We start from the raw sequence: 22,584 nt of genomic DNA, 5'->3' as shown, positions 1-22,584 counted from the left end.
CAAACTCATATTATATTAGCACGATTAAAAACACAGTAGGAAATGTTAAAAATAGTTTGATAATGTAACTCCGTGCTCATTTTTCGTTAAATCTCCTTTTTCATTAATTATTTCTAATATTCTACGTCTCTCTTCCCTTTATTTTCTCCTCTTTTTTATTCTTTCTTCTGTCTCCCCTCTCTCTCTCTCTCTCTTTCATTCATTTAATCATTTCCTATTTTGTGATTTCTTCTTCCGTTCAACATCTAACTCGCCATAATATCCACCTTATTTGTCTTTCGATCTACGTATGCGTATACATACACATATTCATTTCTTCGTCCAGCTCTATCTTCCTCTAAAACGGAGTGAGCTCATTTCTTCCCTCCCCCCCTTCCCAAATCGTCGATCCGTCTCTACTCTAACTCATACGCGCTACGTGTCTTGTCCCTAACCTAATACAACACGGTCGCGCTGAGCCATGCCGAGCGCGACCGTGCGTTCAGACCGGTTTGATGATTCAGGTTCATCTAGATCTAAACAGCTACGAGTTCGGTCATGTAATACGCTACCCGCGATTCTCTCTCTACGACGATGACTGGTACTTGCGTACTTCCTCGTGAGAATAGGTTTTAAATGTCGTACGAGACGCGTCCTCGTGCCCATTGGAAAAAGCCACGGTCAAGATATTGGACTGACCTTGAACTTCATATTTGCATCAGAAAAAAACTTCACCTTTGTTGTCGGAAATATACAACTATCTATACACAACACAGCGATTATATAATTTGAAGTCCAAATCATCTGGGATAGGGGAGGGGGGGGGGGAGGTCTTTAATTGTACGTTATTTTTTCACGTATTATTTTTAATCTTATCATTTCTAATATCCGTGTTGCGCGCAATCTAGTCTTCTCGTTTTTAATATCGCATTAAAAATTTTATATCAAGATTTGTCGAGTTGCCATGACGAAGTAGATTGAGATTGTTAAACTTGCAAGTCGTAGATTATAATTGCAAACAAACGCATCGCAAATGGCCAATTAGAGAGCTCTGTCTTTTTTTTTTTATTGACTTCATCTCTTTCTTTACCTTGCAGCATTCACGTCCGCTCGTTTCTTGTTCACATTAGATGATTCTTTAGTCATTGTTTAATATAGGAATAGTAGGATTTTTTCGGCGATCCAGGGAGGCCTTGACCTTAGTTAAATCGATCTAGAACCGGCAATTCTATCCGAAGGAATTCCAGCTCGAAACTCAGAAGGGTTTAATACTCACACACTATTATACTTAATATGTCCCGTTCTTCTGCAGCGCGACTCGAGGGGAACTCGTCTTAGAACTTACGACTTGTCCTAATAATAGAGAAACACGACGGATGTAGATATAGGTCCGGTTTAGTTCACGGTGGCGAAAAGTGGAATTGAACATTAGGCACATTTAACGCTTAGTGGGTCTTTCGTGACACGTTTGGTTTTAGCGCGAATCCTTTATGCGGAGTTTTGCGGCGGCTAAAAAACGGATCTCGTTTTAATTCTTAACACAATTTATATCCACATATTATGCATGCAAATTTACTTGCTTGCGGTTTTTGTATTATCTTTACATTATTTATTAATATAAATTATTATTTTTTCGTAAGTATTTATTTTAACATTAACCGCTAAACACTTCAAATCTATATCTAATTCATAAGTTAATAAATTAATAAATATTCTTGTGAGCTAAGAAAATTATAAGATATATACAGGGTGGCCCATTTTAATTTATACAGTCGATTTTTTAAAAAACTAAAAGAGATACGAAAAAATGTTTCAGACAGACATGTCACGATTTCGAGGGGGACATAAGATGATACCATTGGTTTGACCTTGAACAGTCGTTTGAAGGTCACGCGAAGATCACCTTCAATTTCTTAAATTGAAACCCCAACTTTTTATTGCAGATTCTTATTCTCCATCGAAAAGTAAGTAACTTTTGTCTGAAACATTTTTCCGAAAAATGTCATCTTATGTCCTTAAAATGATCTTCAAGATGAGTTTTGAGGACATTTTAAGGACATAAGATGACATTTTTCGGAAAAATGTTTCAGACAAAAGTTGCATGTTTTCTCGCGTAGAATCCGAATCCGTAATAAAAAAATACCATGTCTCATTAAAAAAAAATTTCAGACCGGAAGTTAGAATTCTGAAATTTTTTTTTAATGAGAAATACATGCGCATATAGACCCAAATTGTATATCATACATTGTATACAATATAAATGCATACAGTACAAATAAAAAAAATAAAAATATACAAGTTGTATGTGTGTGTCCGTGCGCGCGTGCGTACGTGCGCGCATACGGCGTAGCATGCAATACAGTGTAGTATAATATAGATAGCGTAGCATAGTGTAGTGTAGTGAAGTGCAATGTAGCATGTGTATGTGCGCGGGGCGCGTGGATTTACTTAATTAAATATCTAATGGTAGACAACACAATAAACGTGAGTTTTCCTCAGATCAATAAAACTAAAAGTAGTTGCAGAGGCGATCTTGGGAGCATTCTTTTCTAGATACGCCATTGCACCGAGATGGATGGTCATAGGGAGCGCGTCGAAGCGGGATGCGGGGGCTGATCGATAAAAGCGGTCGGCAGTCGGGTTCACAAGCCTCATTCAAGGACAAGGCCATGTGATAGCAGACGCGCAACTGCGGCGCGCACCGAACCACCCCTGCCTGTTACCGGCGCAGGAACGGCTTAATACGCAGCGTGGCCCTCCACTGCGCAACAAATCCTTAGCCCATTGCTAAAACATTGGTAATCGAAAGATAAAAACTGAAAAACGTTTCGGAAGTATCCCTGGGGAAAATCTAAAAACATAGCTATTGTGATAAATCGTGCAATCTCTCATTATTATATTTTTATCGGTGATCGTACGAGTAACAACGTGAGTATTGACTAGAGTTATGTGCAATCGATTGTTTTGCGCGCGGAGAGAACTGATCCGACGTGGCGAGGGATCGTAGGAGCGGAAGCGGCGTTTTCGCGCGTACGGGAGGAAGACGGGACTCGAGAGGCCGGAGCACGGCGGAGCGTGGCTAGGAGGTGGACGGAGGGCGAAGTCGGAGGGAGGCTCCGGCGCTGCGCTGGCTTGGTTTGCGGGGTCGTATCGCAAGCAGCCGCTTTATATACGCGCGCGCGGATAGCGCACCGGCACGTCGGACGCTATAGGTCGAGAGCGTGCACGCCGCACGCGTTGCTTGCCGGCGGCTATAGGCTGCCCGCGAGGGTGAGAAAGAGAGAACGGGGGCGAGCGAGAGAGAGGAGACCGGATCGGAAGGGAGGGAGAGCGATGCGCGAGGGGGAAAGAGATGACAGCGCTCGTCGCACTCATGCACCACTGAATCCGCCGCGACCGGCACACTCTCACTTTCGCCGGTTCCGATGACGGTTCTCGGTGTCGTCGGCCCGCCGTCAGCGATCGCGCGCACGTAGCCATCGCCGCATCGTGGGCGCGTACGCGCGTTCTTTCCGCGTCTCCGGCGCTGCTCCCCCGGTTCCTCGCGAGGGTGGCATTTTGGCGGAGCGACGCGCGGCTCGCGAACTTGGGCGCCTCGTTTTGACGGCGTGGTAACGGGGGCTCGCCGCCAAGGGGTTGACGTTCCGCCTTTGTGCCGGCGGTGGAACGTGGACGCAGAGGCGGGCTCGTCTCGCTCGCACCAGCGCGCACGAGGGTGAGACGGGTGAGCGCGAGTGGGGCAGAGTGGCGCGCCGGGAGGGAACGAGAAAGTGGTGGGTGCGTAGGTGGCGAGGGGGATGGAGAGGGAGGAAGACCGACGTTGACTCGCGAGGAACGACGCGCGTGCCGGGGACTGTTGTTTTCAGCGAACTGCTAAGAAACGTTCGTTCGCGCGAACGGAACGCTCGAGAACGCGCGTACGCTCCGCTCGCTCCTCCGCTCGTCTCGCGTCTCGCGCGTCTCCTGCGTGCCGCGGTGACCCGCGCGCGCGCAAGGGCGATCGGTATCGCGAGCGAGAACTTCCGCGGACACCTGCCGCGCGCCACTGTGAGACATTGACCGTGACACTCGAACAACCGGTGAGAGTGCGTACCAGAGAGAGAAAGAGAGATAGAGAGAGACGGAGCTACCACGCAACTTCGCCGGTCCAGTGAGATCGATTCCGATTAACGTCAAGGGAACGATGACAGGTTCCACTCGCGAGGATCGGCCGACTGGACCAAAGTGTTCTCTAATAATTGGCGCGATCTATAATATTCTTCAGATCGACGAAGCGTCGCTCGAAAAATTCAAATAGAAGCGCAATCGTATAGAACGCAACTGACCTAGAGCGTTTTCCAAATTGGATCCTCGATTAACGAGGATCTGTCGGGGAAAGTTGAAACCGAATCGAAGATGCTCGCCAACCCCGTTGTCTCGGTGCGAACGAATTAAAAGCAAAGCGGAAAGCTCTCGCAAGACTCAGTAAACCGTTCCAAGTGCGTGCCACGTGACTCTGGTGAATAACGCGTACGTTCGTGCGAGTGAAGTGGACGCGCGAGGGATATTTAATTCTGGAAAACGTCTTTCGCATGACCATCGTGTAACCCGCGACAGCGCGGGTCCCCCGTAACGAAGGTGGCTCACACAGCTAGAGACAGGGCCGCCGAACTGCAGGCGGAAGTACGCAGCGCCATAAGGGTGCTGCATGGCTGGTGCCCCCGGCCGCCGCAAGGGCACGCGCGGGGCGAAACGGTGTTGATGTCACCGCAGTCCCAAATACGCGGCAATCACGGAAGAAACGGCGGTCCGCCGCCGCCACCACCCGCTACAGTCGTGGTCAGTTCGACTTCCAGCATGAGACCGCCGCCACCACCACCGCCTCCCAGAGCGAGAACCTCCAATGAGAATAAGGGCCATCACGAAGAACCTACTAGTTCCATTCCTGATCTCGGTGAGAATTTTATCCTCTCCGTTGCTCTCTTTTTAATGCATTTTATTTTGGAAGATGTATTCTATAAATATATGGGCAGATAAACAGGCAAATCTAGAATTCACTGAATCCAAAAAATGCGCTTTTTAAGCTTTGTTTGGGCTTTACTTGAATATCATTTTGTGAGCTTGTCTTGCAAATAAACGTATATATTTGAATAATATATACACGTATGTATGTGTTATTTAAAATGTGCAGGTATAGATTTATCATTATTAAATACCTTGCACAAATAACGAAAATATTCTCTCGTAATTTAATATTGTAATATGAGTTTTATTAATCATTGATACGCGCATTTTCCGATCACGTCCGCACTTTGTTTACGAGTAATGGCTTACGCAAGCGCGGCTTATGCATCGTTTCATCGCACAAGCAGCGAGATCAACGGCCCATAAAAAGTGGTTTAAAAAAAGACCAGTTTGGAAGAAATCCGAACTGACCATATGTAGCAAACGATTCTTTGGCGGATCTTCTTTCGTCAGACTTCACAAAACTGTTTTATATTCCGGATGATAATACGATTGTATGTATATATAATATACACACACATATATATATATATATATATATATATTTATGTTTGTAAGATTCTCATTAACGATAAGTCCTACTAAGCGCTCTGTTGACTGGTCGTCACAATCGTAAAGTAAAGTAGATGAAGCGAAGAAGCAATTAGCAGTTTGATGCCGACGAAAAAACGATTATGATCGAATTGAACATTGAAAACAATTTCGTGAATGCACAAATTACAGTTGCAAAGATATAAATATATATATAACTTTCTACTATAATTAATTCCGAAATACATCGATCTGTGACTTGTGTAAATAAAATGGTAAACGATCAAGGCTGTCTCTAGACTGAGAGAATTACGACGTGCGCGTAGTTCTTTTATATTCTGGATCATTGTCGGTAACTGATTCCATTTGTGAAAGAAATCTGCATCCGTAATCCGAGAGAACCAGAATTTGGCAAAGTTCAAGGACGCCAGCGGCGTTCAACATCTACGATCTATGTTAATATGGCGAAACAAAGGCAGTCTGCGCTTTAAACTACCTTTCTAAATATAAATTTGACGGTGACGCAGAGCGCGACCTTGACCGTGAGAAATGTCGAAAAGTATTTCGAAAGCCTAGCAATACGCATTGTTGACGCAGGAAGTCAACATTTTTATCTGTACATAGAAAAATATAATCTAATCAAAAATTGAGAGACTGTACGCTAGAGCGATCGAGAAATGGAAAGTCTGAACAGAAGGATACATTAGTTTCATTTTTTATGAAACGTGCTACTTGTTATTAAGAGGTCGCAAATGCCAGGCAATCTTAAACGGGAGCCACTCGTTATCGCAGTGACAACGTACGTGATAACGAGAAATGATTTTGCGATCGACTGAATACTGATCGTGAAAATGGAGAAACATTTTTCTTGAGAAGGATCACTTTTCATCATCGAAACTAGTGCCCATGTGATTCACAGCACACTATATATTGTAATATACAGGGTGTCCCGGGTTTTAACCGACAAACTGCGGGAGCATATTCTACTAGTGGAAATAAGAAAAAATTCTTATATCGAGTTTGCTTAGAAATGCTTTATTACAAAGTTATAAACCAATATTGAAAAGGAATATGAGATAAGTAACAACGGATTTTTTCACAAAAATATAAATTATCTACGCAATGATTTAGTGACGCATTTCAAAATGTTGTCCTTGCACATCGATACAAGCTAGACATCGACGTAGTACAGAATTTGTTACGGTACGACGTTCCTGAAAATTTTGTTGCATCTCGGTAACTGAATTAGTAATTCGTTGCTTTAAATCTATCTGGTACTCTCCTGTTAGGAAATCTACGTTGATACTCTCGTACGGCAGCTCGTGCATTTCCGTCACAGAATCCGTACACGAAATGAATATCGGTGTATTCCTCATTTGAAAACACTTTTGGCATTCTGATAGTAATTGCTAGTTGACACGACGATTGAAATCTAACGGCTACTGTTGTGAAAGTAACGATCATACTGAATCGTTTCAACATAGTGAACATGAATACACGTGAATACACGTAACATAAACATCTTCGACCTTCCAAATTCTACACTATGTTCCGTCGTTACTTATCTCATATTCCTTTTCAATATTGGTTTATAACTTTGTAATAAAGCATTTCTAAGCAAACTCGATATAAGAATTTTTTCTTATTTCCACTAGTAGAATATGCTCCCGCAGTTTGTCGGTTAAAACCCGGGACACCCTGTATATTTCATGGACCGTTGTATGTAAAACTAATGTAGTGGATCTTTATGATTTATAGATCACAAAAAGCACAAACTAGATATTTAATAGTGTGAATGATTAAAATTATTTCACAATGATTAAAATTATTCCATAAACAATGATATCATCCAAATGGAGGCTGTTAAGAAATTTCAGGTAAACGAGAGAATGCAGCCGCCGTTGTTGATCCCGAGTAGGTCAATTTGTGTTTTAAAATCGTCTGCAGCGCTTATCGACATTCCGTACTATCTCCTAACTGGAGGCCAAGGCCCAATGACGTGACGGTTCGATGTGTCATCATACATTTCGACAGAGCTGCTGATGGTCCGTAGAAATTTTTCCACTGAACAGTTTCATTGGACAGAAATGTTCTTGGAAAATACAAAAAATTCTTCTGGAATATTTTACTTTCATTCAGAATCTGAAAACTTTTAGCGATTTTTTCATAGAAAGCGATATTACAAATACGTGAGATAAATGAAATAAAACTATTTCTTATTGCATTTTCATAAAGGAGAAATAAAGTCTGTTTTATCAGTGTCTAAAATAAAACATGTAAGATAATCTGTAGTGATCTTTTCATCTGACGGTGAAAAGTCAGAGAAACATGTTAAAAAGTCATAATTTGTTATTGTTGATCTCGCAAGTCACGCTATTTTTATATTATAATCTATATTAATTTTAGTTGAATGATGAGCCTTAATTACATTGTAATTAAATAGATTATTAATCTTATTTAAATTAATCTAACTATTAACGTAAAAACTATCTGTAATGAGCCAATATTTTGTAATCAGTATTTAATAATTAGCATCTAATAATATATGACAAAAACGTTATGAACAAAAGAAAAAAATTGGTCGAATTAGATATTAAATTCGGAGGGTGCGCACCTCGTATTACGCAACGTGTACCATGGACGCAGACACCCTTCAGCCAAGGTCTGTCTGTGAGTACATGTGTGTGTGTGTGTGTGTTGCAAGCATGCGTGTACAACATGTGCGCGTCAAGTGCTCGCGTGTGGTATGCGTTATGATAAGAAGAGCAAACACAGTTGGGGCCTGAGGTCCCTATCTTTTGGGTCTTAGGAGATCTGTTCTTCCTTGGAAATGAGTTGATAAATTGATAAACTTCCTTCCTGTCAGAAATTTCATGATAAACTTGGAAAAGCGGTATACAATGCTTTTAGTACACTATATTAGCTTTATTTTATATGAATCGCTCGTGACAAATTCAATGTAGTGTGACTTCTATAAAATATATTCGTAAATAAATTTGGAAACATTGTTTTCTATCAAAATTTATAATTAATGTCAAATTGTAAAATACCGAATTTTATAATGAGTTTTTAATAAAACTTTGATAAAAAATGCGTTTTAACTAGAAATCTAGCTAATCAGCTTTTCTATCAAAATTTTTCACTCATTGCGTTGGCTATTTCCAGGGATCTTGTCTTGAAAATAACAATTTTTAAACAGATTCGAGGATTTTACCCTTTTCGTTGATTAGAATTATATGCAATATAATATTTTTATATCTTGTACTATCTCATTGAGAATGAAGAGATCAAACAATAGACGAGTAAAATATTTGGTTGGCTAGAAAGTTCGTACAGATTTTGTTTAACTAATTTCTGCTAAAGAATCGGCACAGACTTTCCGATTAACCTAATATAATATTTAACTCATTTTCTTTAATGTCAAATGAGAGTACGAAGTATCTGACGCAAGATACAAGTATCTGTCAACTTTAATGCAGATAGAACTGATTAAATTGAACAAGAAAATCCTGTCTCATTTTGCAAATCACATAAAATTTTGAGATATTAACACTAAACCTACCAACAATTTATATATACTTATTCCTAAAGTATATCTTAACTTTTTGATTTCTCCTTCAGTTGGGGACGTGTTTCCACGAAAGAATGCGCGTAAGACTATGCGCGAGATATAGACTCCTTGTGATAGTCAAGACTTTTATCGCAGTGAGCAAAAGTTCAGTGCTACTTGGAAAGGATTGAATATGTATGAGAGTCATTTGATAAGTCCTTAGAAAATATGAGATGGCGGCACTAATATTAAACTGACATAGTTATGATAGTGATAGACGATGTGTATATATACACGTGTATGTTTTCTAAGAATTTATCAAATGACCCTGATACATATATAATTTTGATAAGTATTCTTGTATTATATATTAGTTACTCTCAGTTTTTCCTCCATCGCCGATAGAGAATCAGAGGACGTAAAATATTTGCTCTACCTTGAGACTTGTATTGCTAGATTATTACATCAAACTAGAAGAGTGCAAATAAGCACAATATTACACAATAATGTTTACTTTGCGGATTTTTTAAAATAACGGTTAGAGATTCAAATTACAGCTGAGTGAAATTTCTTCTAATTTTTCATCCAATCAATTTTTTATCCAGTCGTGATGACTGTTCATTTGAATATCCTTGGAGATCCACGGGAACGTATCGCAATCGCGGTCACTGCGAAGGTTGGGTTCGACGATCGACCTCCCCCCAAGTTTAAGGTCCCTAGTGATCCTGCGCGAGAGTTCATCAACATCAGCGACGGCGTAGAGGGAGGTGGTTGGAAACGCCAACCACCGCGCGTTTCGTAGTAGCGCGACGATGCCGCGCGATAACGTTTTACCCCTTCCTCATCGCGTCGCCGCATTCGAGACTCGACGACGATTGCATAGCGTCGAGGCACCTCTCTACGACAACTACCCCCGCATTTCCCAGAAAAGATGTCGTTCGTTAATGCCATTGCACTGCACTGGGTGAGGGTCATTACTCCGACGAAGGCGAGCCGGTGACCTCGGCGCCAACGCCCGCAATCGATCCAACCCTTGTCGGATAGGCGGGGGTGCAATGCACCCGCCGTGCACTGTCCCTTTTCGCGTTAACTCGTCGCGCAAGTACGCTCACGAGGTAACTAGGAGCTCGCTGTAGGTAATAACCAAAAAGAAAGTACATATTTAAATTAACTTCTCATGATATTCCTAAATAATATATTTTATTTTATGTTTCAATTACTTGTTTATATTTAAACACTTGAATAGTTACTTATCAATATATTGAAATAGTTTAAAGAGCATTAAAAATAATGTGAATATCTTTCGCTTATTTGCAAATCGAAATTCATCGATCATTTCATTTGTCAATTTTTCCATGTACTTGAAATAGGATTTTCTTAAAATTCTTTTCGAAATAGGTAAAAATATTAACGACAGTAGATATTTCTCTAATGGAAATTTTGGATTTTTCAACGAAAGATCTTCAATCACCAACGGACATTCGGTCGATATAAAGTTCCTAAAAGAGTTTGCCGGCCGATTTTTCTGCATCCTATATTGATTTTTGGAATCTATAGATGACTTCTTGAGGACTTTGAAAAAGGACTTATTCTGAATAGTGTTTAACATCTGAATTTTATTTCTGCGTAAAGATTGCAAAGTATAGGACGTTGTCTTTTTATTCTTATTACATTTTCATCACATAAGTAGAAATAGAATTTCTATAAATTTTTGTCCTTTTTTCAGCGATTTCAAATAAAAGTGGGAGTTTACCGCGTGGCTCGTTATATCTGTTATGTAAAATCTTTTGTATAAAACAGGTTTCGCATTATATCGCACGTATCGCATTCTCATCTTACCCATCCCGGCAGATGCATCCAGAGTCCCGTAAATACATCCTCACATTCAGGGCAGCGCATGACTTATATAAATTTATTTATGCGATATCAACAGAAAGTGATATTATAGATCTTATATTAAATACTTGTAAATAATTGTAATAAGTTTTTTATTAATTATCAAAAAAGAATCTTGTATGTTTTTCGGTATCAATCTGTTAGTACCGGTCGGTCGTACCAAATTAGGAGAAAGGAGGGAAAGGCACGCGTTGAATCACATGAGGAAATGCAGCTGCGTTTCGTCACGTGTATTTCCGGAAAAGATTCCCTAAAGCGATAAGAAAAAAACCATCGAAGGATGTAAAAAATGATTCTTTTTATTTACTTGCTACGCCCTTCTTATCGTCTCATTTATTGCCATGCGTTTACCCTTTCGTGCACTCATCACGCATGAGCGCGAGATGTCTTATCGATATCCAACGATTTTATAAAGGCTAAGACGCGTATAAATAAATCTGTTAAATAAAAATTCTTTAACTGTATTTAACGTCAAAAATGCTGAAATAATTCTCAATTTTTTATAATGTCGTACATTCGTTTTGTGTCTGTGCGCACAAGCGTGTGTGAGAGTGAATATGTTTGTTACATATATGTTTGTTATATGTGTGTTATATATATATGTGTGTGTGTGTGTGTATAAATAATAAGTTTATCAATTCATAAATTGCATAAATTCTTAAAATTAAGTTACGCATTTGGCAAACAGGCAAATGCGTTCGATTAATATTTGTGAGACAGCTGATCCAAACATATTCTTCAGTCATCAGATGCTATAATATTTTCGTAGGAAACAATTTTTTCGTAGGAGTTTGAGTTTTGTCAAACTTTTACCTAACTCACAGTTACAGAAAGGGTTCGAACAGATGCAAATTTCTCAATAGAGAGAGATCCTAAGAATGCGGCTCGTATTTGATGTCACTCCAGGTGCTGAATCGATGCACAAAATATATTTCGTCATCCTGACGAGAATTTGCGCAAACATCCGGTTTGAAAGGTCGCGGAATATGAAGAATCGGTCACCGATTTTGAAAAGGGTTGGTCTGATCCGACAGAATGCAGCTGCCTTGATGTAACTTCCTGGTCCGTGCACATATGTATTTTGAAGAACGCGATCTCAGTACTTTTCGGAATAATGCTTCCCAAATAGTATACGGCACATACCTTACACATTTTCATTAATCCTATAGTGTGCAAGCTACATTAGAATCATTAGTTATCATAAAAAATTGATAAAGTAAGTAGAAATGGAATTATTTATTCTCTTTATTCTCTTGTACAGCAACGGCGAGAATATACAGGGTGTCCCGGGTTTTAACCGACAAACTGCGGGAGCATATTCTACTAGTGGAAATAAGAAAAAATTCTTATATCGAGTTTGCTTAGAAATGCTTTATTACAAAGTTATAAACCAATATTGAAAAGGAATATGAGATAAGTAACAACGGATTTTTTCACAAAAATATAAATTATCTACGCAATGATTTAGTGACGCATTTCAAAATGTTGTCCTTGCACATCGATACAAGCTAGACATCGACGTAGTACAGAATTTGTTACGGTACGACATTCCTGAAAATTTTGTTGCATCTCGGTAACTGAATTAGTAATTCGTTGCTTTAAATCTATCTGGTACTCTCCTGTTAGGAAATCTACGTTGATACTCTCGTACGGCAGCTCGTGCATTTCCGTCACAGAATCCGTACACGAAATGAATATCGGTGTATTCCTCATTTGAAAACACTTTTGGCATTCTGATAGTAATTGCTAGTTGACACGACGATTGAAATCTAACGGCTACTGTTGTGAAAGTAACGATCATACTGAATCGTTTCAACATAGTGAACATGAATACACGTGAATACACGTAACATAAACATCTTCGACCTTTCAAATTCTACACTATGTTCCGTTGTTACATATCTCATATTTCTTTTCAATATTGGTTTATAACTTTGTAATAAAGCATTTCTAAGCAAACTCGATATAAGAATTTTTTCTTATTTCCACTAGTAGAATATGCTCCCGCAGTTTGTTGGTTAAAACCCGGGACACCCTGTATAACAAATGAAGCCGATTCGACATAAATTGGACATGTGATCACGCGACCCACACGAAGTCGATATCGCGTCAGTTAAGAATTATAATACGATTTTGAAAGCCGCAACAAATCGCAAAGAGCATTGGCCGCCGTGAGAGGCCACAGTGGTGCATCGGCCTGCATATCAGCAACTGACGGCGATGTGATAGTGCGGTTGTGTGTTGTTGGTGTGGCTGACAGAGCAGTGCCGTGCAGAGGATGCAATCTGCGTCTCTCCTTCCAAGCCTGTCTTTCCCTCTCCTCACCCGTCCTCCAAGCCTGTCTTGTTCTCTTCTCGCTCTTGTCGTCGTCGTTGTGCCGCCTATGCAAGGGCTGCAAATCGTGCGGACCGGGCGGTGGGATCGTCGCTGGATGAGAATTAGACAAAGGGTGGGTGAAGGGTGGAGGGAGTCTCAAGGTCCGCATCGTGCATTGATCCTGCTCGGTCACGGACCCGACTTCTCTCTCTTTTCCCTGTCTCTCGGCGACTATTTCTTCCTCTCTCTGTCCACTTCTCCGTCTGTACCCTCTTCTTCCTTCCTGCGACACCCTCCCCTCTTTTCTCTCGCACTACTTCTCTCTCTGCTATCCTTGTACCTCGATCATCGTCGAATCCTTTTTGAGGAAATAACACGGCCTGTGTATCGACCGCAAAACTCCGTTTTCGAGTCCTACAATCTTTGTCTTCTTCTCTTGTTTTCCAAACGTGTGTGTCCACTAGAATAAATACTTGAATTTAGCTAAACAATTCAAATTGGATATATATTAAATTTATAAACAAAACATTTTCTCAAAAGATACAGTTATAATCATAGAAACGTTATACGCGTTAAGTTTACTTTCGCAACCCTTAGATCTAAAAAATGTTGTTTTTCGGAAAAATATATGCGGAATATATTGAAGATATCTTAAAAACATGTTAGCACGTTTTAAAGTTACGATGTTGTACTAACATTTAATACTGATATTTAATATGTTTGCGTTATTGTTACGTTTGCATTACGTTGTATTCTGTTTTGCTTTTTATTGCACAATCTGAAGAAAACTTCAAAAGTCGCTGAATGAAAATTGATTAATGTGTTATATTAGTTACGATCAACCGCTTACCGTCAAGCTGAACACTGAATATCAAGCATGCAGAAAGAATTACATGAGACAAGAACGCGATTATATCCGAAAGAGTCCTGTTGCGATAACTACGGGTAAACGAACCCGACTCTTCTTACGCGCTCACTTGGCTTTATCTGTGTACAGGGTGATCGAGAAATCATCGAAAGGCATCAGGTATTAAGACATGCATGATGCAGTATTAACGTTACAATTTATATGCAAATTTATATAAAAAATATCAATATATGAAATTAAATACAGGGTGAGGCACCTAAAACAGGCCACCTGAAAATCTCGGCTGTTATTGGTGAGAGAAAACAATGTGTCAGACCAAACTTGCATGGTTTCGAGGGACACATAATTTGTTCTAAATAGTTTTTTATTAGGTGGACGCGTAGAGGTCATATGAAGGTCAACTTCGTTTTTTTAAATGGTATGATATGGTTTTTTACGTACTATCTAGTAGAGCGTTTGAAGATGCGCACATTGATCTACGGGTCAAAATCATTCAAGGTCACTAAAGGCTAAAATTTCGAAGTGTTAGAACTTTTTCATTTCTGAGTTTACGGTATTTTCAATAGCAGAGAACTCTATCTATATCTTATCTCTAATTCCATTATCTCGATTCTGAAATTACAGATTTCTTAATATTTAAATTTTAAATTCTTCATGACAGTTAAAGAAAGAATTTAAGACTATTGGGTACACAATTGGTTCGTGGTTTACTTCTGAATGCAACTCGTGCACGTTGCTGCCTCAAGCAAAAATTTGGAGATCCCGCGAGATGTTCAAGGTTGCACGATCTCAGGGGATGGTTACCAAGGAGACGGTTGTGTTTATCGGTCCCGACCTTGGCCACGTTCGCGTAACCACTTCTACCGACTAAAGAAAGGGGCGAATCGACCCTTGTCGAATACCTTTCTCTTTTCTTCCCGTAGACCGCCAGAATATCTTCCTCCGCAAAAAATGGCCTCTTCTAAATTAAAGACCGATTTTCGCATGCAATAATGTGATTAGGATCAAATTAAAAATTTGAGGATAACGGAATACCATTATAGAGAGAAAAGAGAAACTAATCAGAATCGTTACTTCATTGATATAAAGAGATAACGAAAATGTGTAGACAATAGTTTTCAATTATATAATAAATTAATGTTATAAAAATTTTTATAAATTAATAAAACTTAATTTATACAAAATATATTTATATGTTTCTTGGTTTTTTCGTTAAACTTTTCCAAAGCTTTCTTTCAATATCTTCTGACTTTGAATTTTAGGTTAAACGTGACTAAAATAAATGACATATTTATCTCAATTTTGATCGTATTTCTTCTCTATAAATCATGGAGCAAATCTCATGCTCAGTAACAGCGAGTTTAAAATAATGTGCAAAATAGGTCGAAAAATAAGTAAATTTACAGCTATGAAACTACTGCAAAAAAATTTCAGCCAATATAGTTGGCTTGAAATTTTAAATATTTGCGCAAAACTGCTGAACTGGATCTGAAACTAGAATTGGATAACGAATACAAAAGTACTTTATTTAGAAGCAAACACAGTTGAAATTATAACAACGATATTCGTAGAGTGCACTGCCCTAATCAATCTGTAATAAATCATAAATTCGTTTAACATAAAATTAGAGCTTTTTTGAATGCCAAATATACAAAAATACAAAAAAGATAGCTTTTTACGATAAGATAAATTTCTTTCGCTGTAGTAAATAAACCTGTTTTTTAATTGTTGATAAAAAACTGAATGTTGTTGAATTTTATTTGATATTAATTGATATTATTAATATTATTTACTTATTAAAAACCAAAATTCTAGGCTCGAGAACTAGTGAAACTAGAGCAGATTTCCTTCATCTTGCGCACAGTGCTATTTATTTGATCCAGGAAGCGGTTGAAAGCACAAAATGCATTTATGTGCACAATGATGGAGGTATAATGTGAAAGGGGTTTCCGAATTTACGAAATAATACGTTCGAAAGGGTACAACCTAAAGTTTACCTAAGGTGAATCTTTAGCAGCAGCTGCGCCACATATTAAAGTACTCGTACATCCGCTTCGGGATAAAACCGACAAAAACCTTTGCGGACTTCCCTATACTACCTTTTTACCGAAAAATAGAGGAAATAGGAAAGGGGTTAAAGATCTATTTTGCGACACAATACGGTTCCATAACCATCCCGATCTTATATCTCTATTCATGGATGGCGAGAAACTCAATATGTTTGATGTTCAATGAAAAGATTTTCTGTCAAACTTATTTTTTCAGACTGATAATTATATCAATTTGCTGTTTTACAAGGATTCACAAAAATCGATATTTTCAATCATTAAAAACTGCGTTCGATGCATTCGAAATATTGTTAATATTATTATTATTATCCACGTTGTTATGTTTGTTGGTGGAATTTTCAAATGGATTTGCAAATAACAATTCTTGATACGTAGGAAACAAGGAGAATAAGAGGAAGGGAGAACACACGGAGAAAAAGATAGATGAAAGGGACGACAAAAGAAATGTTGAGAGCGAGGACGGCATATGGGGGAGATACAGCGCTGCAAAAGTGCAACGCTCGAGCAAGGTTCGCGCGCGATGCCACTGACCCATTAATACATATAGAGACCGACTACACGGCGTAATTTACATCAGTCGGTAGTCACTATTTAAATTGCTAAGCTCTTTGTGACGGTATAATACGTCGACGGCTTTGATGATGCTCGATCGACGGTACGACTTATGCAGATCGAATATTTTTAGTGTTTTTTATTATCTTTGTTTTTTGTCATATTTCATTTGATTTTATTTTATGTGTCAAGCTATCCTCGGTTCATCGAAACTGCGGTTACTCCAAATACTCTAAAATAACTCCTTTTTATTTGAAAAAAAAAGGATAGAAAGTGTTCTAAAACATTTGAAACGTAATCGAACTTGCTTAGCTTGAATCTAATAAAAAAGTCTGTATGGGTTTCTTAATAAAAAATCCGCTCCCCCTAACCGAGTTTTATATCTTGTATTTCTGTGTTTTACGTCTTTGTCCAAGTATTTTCGGTATCGAACTTGAATAGAGATTACTAAAATTGATGCAATAAGAATCGAAATTTTCGTTATCTTTGAAATGTAATCTAGAAAAAACTTGTTTGTCTCTGTGCCCGTTCGTTCGTGTTGGCATCTAGTCCGGTAACAGTCTATCGACCAAATAGTCGCAAAAAGTATGAACGCGAAAGGAGGAGAAAAAGGGGAAGAAGGAGACGAAGAGCTGCAGAAGATTGCACGAGTCGTTGAAGGTCCTCGACCTACACCGTTAAGGACAGAGACCCCATCTAGGGACACGAGACGCCCTTTACTCGCTCTTTACTTTCACGTGCAATTTTGCGAAACCACGCTAGTGGAGGACGAATTAATTCGCTGATTATTTTGAGCTTTGTTCATTTGGAAGTTTGTCCATGATTTGGAATTTTATCGCAATATTAAAGTAATTTTATGTCACCAACAATGGCAAACTTAATACTAAAAATATGTTTTATTAATAATATTTCAGCTACCTATAAATATTATAAATATTTTTTAGATTGCTCTTTATATGTTTTGCATTAATCCAGTGCAGGTGTCCGAATGTTTTGCAAAAGATCAAAGTTTTCATTATTAATTGATTCTGTTTTGTAACAACTAGTCAGAGTATTAAACTGACAGTTTTCAATATCGCAATAGCGACGTTTGCTATTAGAAGAATCGAAAGGGTTAAAATGAATCGATCACTTCACAAAGATATCGTAGGGTCTTCGACCTCGTGTCGTGCGGTGAAGGTCCGCGGATAACCTACTCCTTGGTTACTGCACTCGATGTCGGTGACCGGGACGTCGATCCCTCGGAGGAGGCAAAAGACCTCTGGACTCCTCTGAACCGCGAAATAGAGAACTACGGTATTCGCACGGTGTAATACGGAAAAGAAGAATACGTTTAGCCTGCAGCTTTTTCGAGATCATCTTTAGATCAATTAATATTTTGTATAATATTTGTATAATATTTAATATTTTGTAGAAAAATCATTTTTTCGATTAATTTCTGTTATATATAATGAGAGTCAGTTAATAATTTTTCACCCAAAGAAGTTTAAGAAGTTTAAGACTATTTTTCTTAAAATTATTAAAAACAGTTTTTTTAACAGTATTTAAACAATTATTTAAAAATACATTATGCTCTTTATGAATCTTCTAATTATAAGAATTGTAATTATACAAAGAAACGGATTGTCCGGTTTTCATTCTTGACATTTGCAATAAATGATGAATTTGAAGAAAAAAGTAGACGTTTGCGAATTCGCTATGTTCGCGTCTATGGCATGCCCTTCGATTCTCATTCAAGGTCCACGACGAGGGTGCACTGAACGTCGGCTCTTCGGGGTTTCCATAGCGACCGCCACTAAACTACCCTTGCAACGCCCACCCGATGGCTGCGTTTCTACTTTCCACCCTCTGTCTCGACCGATCGAGAGCTATCGCGCTTGCAATCATCCTGAAAGAAAGCAGTATAAACTCCATAGTGAGACGTCGTCCGTCGTCCTTTTGCACTCGTATCCAAAAATTGCAAGGAATAGGTGCAGCTGTCAATATTAGGATTTTAAATTCTATTTATAAAATTTTAATTAATTTCTTGCTTTTGTTTGTTAAAAATATATAATAGCGTGGAGATTGTGAAAAAATATTAGATATTTTTATAAATATATAGTTTGTTTCAAACGACAAACTAAAAAATGGATCATATTAAATAAAACAATCTTTGTTAAGTAACTCATATCCGACGATACCTTTTTGAGGCGATAAATGCAATGCCTTGTAAATGTGATGAAGTTAGAGGTCATCATTTCGAATATTTGTTATATAACATAAATAAATTACAAATTTAGAATTTACTTTCTTATTCTAATCTAATCTTATAAAAATAAAGCAGTGTTCAACAAGATTAACAATTGACTCCCAGCAGCAAGAAGGCGCTCAGAAAAGAATCACTGGGCATGGGTTACTTAACAAAAATTGTTCAATTATTCACCTATAGATTTCAGATTTATTTTCAAATTGAAAAATTAGATTTTTATGATATTAATACGTAAGATTATGGCGCCATGTTACTTTTCAAACATACCATGTCTTAATACCATGCTGATAATCGTGTATATTGTAGCAATATAATAAAGTAGAGAACGATAGCGGAAACACGTTAGTACTTCAGTTACGTTAGTACTTCATGGACGGTACTCGTCGTCATACGCCAGTCTGAATGTTGCACTTTATTGATTGGACGGTAGACGGTACGTTGCTATGGCTACACGAATACACCGTAAAACTACCTTCGGCCCTTGCAACATTCGCCCTTGCGTGATACGCAGCTTTCATAGGGCAGTTTACGATGCAACCCCGTAGTGACTTCGCGCGGCTGCGGTAGGAAGGTCTGACATCAAACAAAAGCTTAGGTGTAGGTGTACTTGCTTCCGATTGATGAAATTTCAGACCTATCAGATATCGTATATCATAATTAACGCCTGTAATTCTAATTTTGAAATAACCGTACTTTGTTTCTATTCTTCTTTTCTCACAATAACTTAAAAATTTAAAGACTGCTGTAATTTAGTTTTTTATAAAAGTCGAATATTACATATATCAGTTAATAATATACAGGATATTTCAAACCTCCCGTACATCCCTTTTAAAATGAAAAGGGAAATGGTTTTTCAGCAAAAATCCCGAAAATTTTCATGAGTACACTGTAACAGTAAAAATTCATGAAAAGGAAAGATAACAATCTGATAAATAAGGTCCTTTCTTGTGAGGCATTTATCCATTGCCTAATTATTAATAGAATAAAGAAAAAAATATTAATATATATATAATAATTAAATATTAAAAGTTTCCTGACACGTAGATACGCATTAAATTTTAAAAACGAAACGATTCGTTCCAATTTGCAAACTTCTTCGCTTCTTCAGACAGAATGACACAATCCCTCAAGTCATGATTGCGATTTCTCTCGACCCTAAGCGAAGTAAGGGTCGGTTGACTTCAGCCGCTATCCCTAAAGCGTCTCGAAACAAAGACTGTTCCGAAACTCTAATTCGTGTTGCTTTGTTCCTTTTACTTGAAAACATGCTGAGTAATCGTTATTCGTCTTTAAGTTTTACTTGTAATACAATTCGCCAGAATTGACGAAAGTTAATATGTTCCTTCCAACCATTACAATTACTTTTTTCAATAATTTATTAGTAATAATGTTATAGTTTTTATCCGTAACTGTCATTATACTTTTCGGTAAAGAATTCAACATATTATAACATCTAATGTGATGTAATATTAAAAAAATACTTCATTATCATCTACAATTTTTTGTTAAAATACCAGATAAAAGTTTTCACTTGATTATTTTTGTAACGTAGTTTGCATAGTTCCAGTAATATTTAAATTTACTACAATTACATCTGAAATCTATCTCTATCTCAACTTTTATCGCAAAAGATCATCTAAGAATAAGGGACGTGTCTAACAAAGAAGCAAGTAAATGGATATGCGACGAATTAGCGAGGCTAATTTGTTAAGCGCTATTGCTATTAGAATAGAAATGAGTTTATTCCGTCGTTATGACGGCATTAAGCAGACATTATTGGCATATGGCAGACTCTCACCGATTGGTAAAAATACCGGAAGAGAGGGTACCAGGATTCCGGAGCTGATTGCGCGGGACAAGGTCGTCGTTACCCTGACAACGGTGTAGTCGGCGGCACGTGCTGCCTCTGTTCCTCCTCATCTACTGACCCCAAAATGTACGCGTGACGATCACTTTGGACGTCCTCGTGGGATTTGGGTTACTATCACGGGAAAGTGGGAAAGATAAAATATCGTGCAGAAGAATATTGAATTGATGCTCAGTCCTGAAATTTATTGATATTGCTACGCGAACAATCCGGATTTTCGATAATTGCTGAAAGCATACATGACGATAAAACAAAGATTTCATCCTGGTAATTGTAAAACGTTAATGGAATGATTTAACATTTTAGAGAGCTAGCGTTATGTAATCTCACAATACTATTTTAAAGTAATAATATTTTTTTTTATACATTGAAAAAATGAAGCTAAAAGGCAAAGAATGTATTTTTTCTTTTAGTAGAGGAAAGTCCCCGATTATGAGATACCATGTCGATTTTGCCGAATGTGTAAGGAAATCTATGGGCAGAATTTAAAAATGTAATACGTTATCTTGAAGAGAATTTAATAAGCTTTAGGTTGGTGAAATGAAAAATCTAATTTTAATATTATTTTTTTTGAAAATTAAAAAAATTTGAAAAAAGAGCTTTACGCAGGATCGAGAAAATGTGCTCCTAATATAAGATACCTCGAAAAATCGGTGTTAAAAGTGCAAAATACATCAGTATTACAATTAAAAAACTATATTAGATAGTTTTATAAAAATACTGCTTCCACAGCCTTCGCCAAATCTTCACGATTCCACTGTCGACGCTTCCTCGTATCTCTAACCTCCATAGTCAGATTCTATAAAAATTAAATACACAAAACTTCGTAACATAAATTCGTATTAACTTTTCTTTAACCTTAAGTAGTATTTTCTTTCTTTTTATTACACTACATAATCTTCATATTCGAGCAATAATTATCTCATATTAAGAGTACCCTGAATATCTCATTATACGAGCCACGCGCCTAGCGGTTCCGCGATCATGAAATCTAACCTCTACAATTAAGCAATTCAACAAATCGCGTATTTTCCTGTTACTACGATTCTACTCTATCATTGCATACTGAATTTATTGCCAACCATTTCTTTATTATATAATAAACAAGGTTTAAAGACTTACCTCAAGTTCCTTTGACATGTTCACAATTTCACAAACCTTTTCTTGCAAAGGCTAAACGCAATAACGAACAATGAATTTTTCACTAAATACATTTTACACCAAGAGTAATAAGTTCATGGTGGAACTAACAGATGATGCTCACTAGTTTAGCAGAAACCCCATTATCTCATATTAGGAGCATATCTCATAATAGGGGATTCTCCTCTATATATAATTTCTGTAAACGTATATAAGTACAAGTTAGTTATTCCGAAGAAAAAATAATTTTATTCACGTTGCATTGATCGAACAAGATCCGATCGAAATTCGAGAGAATGAAGCAAGATCTGTTTCCGCGAGAGAACGAAATCTGTCGAGTTTATCGAGTTCATGAAATACAAAGTGAGAGCACCCACCTCCACTCAGAACAATTGCGAGGGTGCAGTCAATCCCTTTCCTCGTCTTCGGGCTTCGGCAGCCAGCGCGACGCAACTCACGACAGGCGACGCGCGGCGCGTGATATCCAATGAGTGTACAGCTTTTCTATAAAAACTGTACGCTGATTGGATATCAGGCGACGCGCGGCGCGTGATATCCAATGAG

The 22,584-nt window shown here is 38.1% G+C and overlaps 2 protein-coding genes across 5 annotated transcripts; one reads left to right on the top strand and one right to left on the bottom strand.

Annotated features, from left to right (window-relative positions):
* The first annotated feature begins 3,915 nt into the window (after positions 1–3,915).
* LOC113562051 (neural Wiskott-Aldrich syndrome protein-like) lies at positions 3,916–21,294 on the top strand. Its single transcript, XM_026970062.1, has 3 exons — positions 3,916–4,912; positions 15,501–15,503; positions 17,850–21,294. The coding sequence occupies exons 1-3, from the start codon at positions 4,720–4,722 to the stop codon at positions 17,954–17,956; spliced, it is 303 nt and encodes a 100-aa protein (XP_026825863.1). The 5' UTR covers positions 3,916–4,719; the 3' UTR covers positions 17,957–21,294.
* LOC105276742 (hypothetical protein) lies at positions 12,967–22,511 on the bottom strand. Of its 4 annotated transcripts, none has more exons than XR_893451.3 (3): positions 22,398–22,511; positions 20,812–20,994; positions 13,557–13,736 (listed from the first exon to the last, which is right to left on the bottom strand). XR_893451.3 is itself a non-coding variant. In XM_020030822.2 (2 exons), exon 2 carries the CDS (start codon positions 13,443–13,445, stop codon positions 13,074–13,076), a length of 372 nt encoding a protein of 123 aa, XP_019886381.1. In that variant the 5' UTR covers positions 13,446–13,736; positions 22,398–22,503; the 3' UTR covers positions 12,967–13,073. The 4 variants fall into 4 exon arrangements, 1 of the variants encoding a protein (XP_019886381.1); XR_003406602.1 differs by lacking the exon at positions 22,398–22,511 and adding an exon at positions 21,522–21,561; XM_020030822.2 differs by lacking the exon at positions 20,812–20,994 and having other exon boundaries at positions 12,967–13,736; positions 22,398–22,503.
* Between the last annotated feature and the right edge of the window lie 73 nt (positions 22,512–22,584).

The sequence above is a fragment of the Ooceraea biroi genome, chromosome 6 (genome assembly GCF_003672135.1).
Source record: "Ooceraea biroi isolate clonal line C1 chromosome 6, Obir_v5.4, whole genome shotgun sequence".
Taxonomy (NCBI): domain Eukaryota; kingdom Metazoa; phylum Arthropoda; class Insecta; order Hymenoptera; family Formicidae; genus Ooceraea; species Ooceraea biroi.
The sequence above is the reverse complement of the archived record's forward strand: the minus strand, read 5'-3'. Positions and strand labels throughout refer to the sequence as shown.